The 5,217-nt window shown below is 41.8% G+C and overlaps 1 protein-coding gene across 3 annotated transcripts in view; it reads left to right on the forward strand.

Annotated features, from left to right (window-relative positions):
- Positions 1 to 2,756: 2,756 nt before the first annotated feature.
- LOC107298753 (membrane-spanning 4-domains subfamily A member 15) overlaps positions 2,757 to 5,217 on the forward strand; it is a 9,710-nt gene continuing 7,249 nt past the window's right edge. The window contains exons 1-2 of one of the 3 annotated variants that reach the window (XM_015828127.1): positions 2,757 to 2,776; positions 4,590 to 4,748. In XM_015828127.1, the coding sequence (XP_015683613.1) occupies positions 4,641 to 4,748 (108 nt within the window). In that variant the 5' untranslated portion in view covers positions 2,757 to 2,776; positions 4,590 to 4,640. Of the gene's footprint in view, positions 2,777 to 3,215; positions 3,277 to 3,564; positions 3,578 to 4,589; positions 4,749 to 5,217 lie in introns of those variants that run through there. The other 2 variants (XM_015828119.1, XM_015828135.1) reach the window with 2 other exon arrangements.

Genomic DNA, 5,217 nt, shown 5'->3' on the forward strand with positions numbered 1-5,217 from the left:
ATTGCTTTCCCTTCTTAGTAGTTATTCTGAAGCGTATTTGCCTCCTATCAATTGAAGCCTTAAATTTTTAAAGGAGTTGCATATAACCTTTTCATCAGAGGATCACGAACAATACAATGGATTAAGCAAAGCATCATGTATAAAAGTTCTTCAGAATCTGAATGTTCTTTATGGCTGGCTAAAGTGTCTCTTTGTGAGCTGGTTGGCATGTTGCACCAAGTTATGGTTTGCTGTTGGAAAATGCTCATTTTAACCTGGGTTTGATCATCATTAATGTATGGTTTGATGCATTCGGCAACCTGTTCTTGAATTGAGTATGACTCCAAGTTATGCAGTTATTTTGACCAATGTGCAGAAATAATTTGCGGCTATCTTTTTTTAAAAAAAAATAATAATAGTATTTCCTAGCATAGTCTACAGCTGTGAGAAGAATTTAAAACTGAAGGCCTTGTGTCCATTTAATGTTTGTAAGACATTCCAGAAATTGATTTGATCATGGAGATGCCACACCTTCTAATAAATTGCTAAGCTTGTCACTTGCCATTTTTATTTTCTCTGAATTCCACAGAAATAAAGATGGTTGTAGGACTCTGGTTTAGACAGGTGTGGCACCAATTACATTGTTCTCCTCACCCTATGGAACATTCTACTGGTTTTCCAGAAGCAGTTCAAGATCTGGTTTTGTCAACTAGCAGAGGGATCCAAGAACGATAGGTAACTCTGGGGGTGATTGGTAGTTTGGGGGTATATGTCTCTTTAACTTTGTCCTTTTAACTTTTTCTTTTAATTTTGTCCTTTTTGTATGATTTTAGTTTTTTTATCTGCATATCACTGAAAGTCACTTCAATAGTAGAATGGATTGTGTATAAATTTGATTAATAAATAAATAAAACAGGGCACTTCTTTTAAAGCAGCTGTGTCTTTTCCCAGAATTGTGCAATGATCTTGAGAAAAGACATGGTTGCTTTAAAGGCACCACATTAACATTCCCATACATTCCAAAGCACCTCGTCGGAATCTTTCCCAAAATACCGGAATCCCAGAAGTGGGTACCCTTTTGGAAGGAGCCACAGTTCTTGCCATCCGAAAATTGAGGCTGCTGTCAAGATGGTGCCCACTTCTGAGATGGCGCGGCGCAGCCTCTGAATAGAAAGACTACGTGGTGGAACAACTGCTTCTCTTTCTGAAAGTCGATCGGGACAGAGGTGGGTGGGAAGGAGGCCAAAAGTTATGGGATCCAACAGGGTAGGAAGCTGTGCAAAGGGTGCCTCGGAGTGGGGGAGGTCTAGGATGGGCCATTTGTGAGCTGGGCAGGTGCTGCCATGCTGGCCAGGGCTTCTCCCAATCCCTAAAGCACCCTCTGCTCTACTTAATGACCGCAGGAGGGAGAGCTTGGATTCTTCCCAATGGATTCTGTTTCTGCATTTGGTTATTTGGTCAACCCATCCATCATGAAGTGTTCACTTTCTGATAAATGTATACCAGGACCACTCTGCTCTCCCAGACATTCAAAGGGGAAGAAGCAGAAAGGTCTCCATATGTATATATAAATGTATGTATGTATGTATGTATGTATGTATGTATGTATGTATGTATGTAGGTCTTGGCGTATTCGGGTCTTTTCCCGTGTAAGATGAAAAAAGACCTGAATATGCCAAGACCTACATACCTGTACCCATGAAAATCTACGAAAACAAGTATGTATGTATGTATATATTAAAAAATTCAAATAGATACCATTGTTTTGGAGACTCTGTTCTCTCTCTCTCTTTGCTGGCCCTTGTGCTTTACAGCAAGCACGTTTGGAAGGCTTAAAAGATACCCATATGCATTGGACAAAAATACATACTTGGTTAGAAAAAAAATGTTAGGGAAACACGTAAATTTTAAACCTGAACTTTTTTTTATTAGGTATAATTCCAGAAAAAATCAATAAACAAAGTGCATATTTAATATTACATGTATTAATAGCAGCGAGGATTGTATTTGCCCAGCACTGGAAAAATGAAGAAACACTATTGGGCGGAGAAATAATCAGGAAAATACTAGACTGTGATGAAATGGGCAGACTTACTTTAAGGATTAAAGAAAAAGAAGATACAAAAACATTTTCAAACGTGGAACTTATTTTATCAATGGCTGGAAAAACGGACTAGACTCGCAGTGTTTCTCAACCTTGACAATTTTAAGGCATGTGGACTTCAACTCCCAGAATTCCACAGCCAGCATTGCTGGCTGTGGGATTCTGGGAGTTGAAGTCCACATGCCTTAAAATTGTCAAGGTTGAGAAACACTGGACTAGAGAGTAAGAATTTAACTTGCATAACTAAATATAAGAGACGAACCCAAAGAACACCTTGTTTACTAAGCACTAATGAAATATAACAAATAGAAAATCAATAAAATATTATTTTTTAAAAAAGATACCCAGGTGCTGCGATGTTTTCTGCCGATCAGAGTCAAGCAAACCATGGCCATCATTCCCTGGAAGGGAAGCCAAAGTTGGACATGGAAGAAAGAAGCCGAGGGGAACCAATGTCGGCTTCTTTGAACTCGGCGCTGGAGGAGGCTCCGCTCCGCTCCCTCGCAGCACAGATCGCTGGCCTGACTCTCCCGGGAGAAGGGTAAGGAGCCGGAAAGCCCCGCCTTTCGATGCCATTCCGGCGGGGTGAATCACCGCCTCTTTCCCGGACGGGCGACGCTCAGCTCCGCGGTTAAGCAGCGGCTTCGCCGGACGAGGAGACGGGGCGCTGCCGAGCCGAGCCGGAGCGGATGGGTCAGCCTCTGTCCGAAAGGCAGGGAGGGAGGCAGGGAGGGGAGGCAGCCGGCTGGCTCCCTCTTCTTCCCCTTCCTTTCGAAGCCGCCTGGGGGCGATAGTCGGTGGGCAGGGAGAGGGGTTCTTGCGCGGCAGAAGCTCGCAGGCAGACGCCGCCTCTGGATCCGCTTCTGCGCTTCTTTCGGGCAGATCCGAGCGGCGCGTCTTTGCGCGCGGGGAGGGAGAGAGCGGGGCGCTTCTCGAAAGCGCGTCGCTTTGTTAGAGAACCCCGTTTCCTGGTTTCTCACGACCCGTGTCAGCCCCCGAGCGATGGCCCGTCGCGCGCTCGGAGCGCTACTTTGCGGGGCTTTTTCGGGGTGGCCGTTCAGGTTTAACCTGTTTGATGGAACGCAGCAGCTGCATTTTCAATGTGTGCGTTTTATTTTATTTTTTGGCCTCGGCGCGTTTTTTTAGCCCTGTTGTTGGCACGATTCGGCGTACTTCGCAAGCAAGTAAATGAAGTAAGGGCGTTAAATCGTGTTGCGTCAATCCAGCCGAGGTCCCGCGAACGCCAAACTGTCTTGTGTGTGTGTGTGTGTGTGTGTGTGTGGAGGGTGGATTGAGGAAGTTCAGCTTCTGAAGTGCTGGTGTCTAGAGTGGAGAAACTGCTGGGGAATTGCTAAAGTTATCTAATGTTGGATCTGTGTTGGCACAGATACTTGAGATAAACGTGGGATCTGGCTGTGATGGGACACACTTGACCCAACGCACTGAATTGTTGATCTCTCTCCTTACCATTAGCATGAATTTGGCATTTGACTGGTATCTTAGCCTATTCCTTCTCTATATTATTATTATTATTATTATTATTATTATTATTATTATTATTATTATTATTATTATTATTATTATTATTATTATTATTATTATTATTATTATTATTATTATTATTATTATTATTATTATGGTTGGTTGCACAATCAGCCAGATGTTTATAGATTGGATTTGGCATTTTTGGCTAGCTCAGGACCTGGGATGGGCAAAAGTTGTTGTTTGAAGGTGTCACTGCAGGTTGTAAGCTGTTCCCAGGAAAGCTGTTTTTCTATGCTTCCTGTAATAGGGCTCTCCTGCAGTTAATTTGTTTGGCTCTTGATAGAAGATGGAAGCTGCATTGACATTAATTAGGCTCCAATCTATCATCATATTTGTGTAGGCTACCTGGAGTCATCAGAAATGAATTGGCCGGCCATATAAATTTTTGAGCAATAACTTTTAAGTCTGTGGAAGAAGCTGTCAGTCATGCTTCACCAAACGCTAAACTGGGTCTAAACATGGTTTGCAAATTGCAAAGATTCTGTTTGTGCAGTGAATAAACCAAGCTGATCTTCAGGCCTGACTTTTCGTAATGTTTCTTATCCTCAAAAATAGTTCCTATCCTCAATTCAATCAGATAAATACACAGTCACGTGTCATTTAGAAGTTCATTTGTCTAATATTGTTGGAGGGGCAGACCTGAATGCCCTTTCTTGCCTTAGATGGAAGATTCTCTTTTTGCTCTTATCCCAAAGATATGAGAGTCTGGCTGTGAAGATTCTGAAAATAACTGCATTTCCATCTTAGGAAAATGTAACCACTAGGCCACTGTCTACTATTGTAGGTGAAGAAAAATGCTGCCAATTAAGGATAAAAAATTATGTAAAGTACATTCCTTCTAAGCTTCCTGATGCAGAACCTAACTACTGGGAAATTAAAAATGGGGATCATATGTTTTATATTTTATAATACTTACTATGTTATTATACTCTCCATTTTCCTTCCTTTCTATGGTCCCCAGCATTGCTGACTTTGATGTCCTAAAGGAGCCTCCCTTCTTGCAGACCCCAGTATGGATTCTGTTGTGGTCATGGGCCCAGAATCCTTGCCTTTCACCATTAAGAGCGATCTTCCAGTCCCGGTGAAAAAGTTTTATCAGGGTGAACCTCTGGCCCTGGGGGTGAGTATGGAAATGAGTGGAATGTTAACTTCTCTCTTTTTGAGAATCCCATGGTCCCCCCTTCTGTTGCAATAGGAGCAAGAGGATTCTTTGTTTAGGCCCATATGAAAATTCTTAAACCATTTGTTATTCTGACCAGATAAGGAAACATGTAAAAACTATATAATCCCCTCCCCCTTAAGGGAAGGTGATCTTGAGGCCCAGAAAAATAAAATTAACACAAAAATCCCTTCTCTTTGTATCTCTCTCTCTCTCTCTCTCTCTCTCTCTCTATATATATATATATATATATATATATATATATATATATATATATATATATATATATATATATATATATATATATGTTCGAAGGGTCACAAGCAGTGAGACCACCAGGAGATTAAAAAGTTACAAAAATTTATTGCTATTAAAACATTAAAACACCTAGCTTTCGCCGGCCTCCTGCCGGCTTCGTCAGGGTGACTAG

The sequence above is a fragment of the Protobothrops mucrosquamatus genome, unplaced genomic scaffold, assembly GCF_001527695.2.
Source record: "Protobothrops mucrosquamatus isolate PMUCROS unplaced genomic scaffold, P.Mucros_1.0 scaffold_220, whole genome shotgun sequence".
Lineage (NCBI taxonomy): Eukaryota > Metazoa > Chordata > Lepidosauria > Squamata > Viperidae > Protobothrops > Protobothrops mucrosquamatus.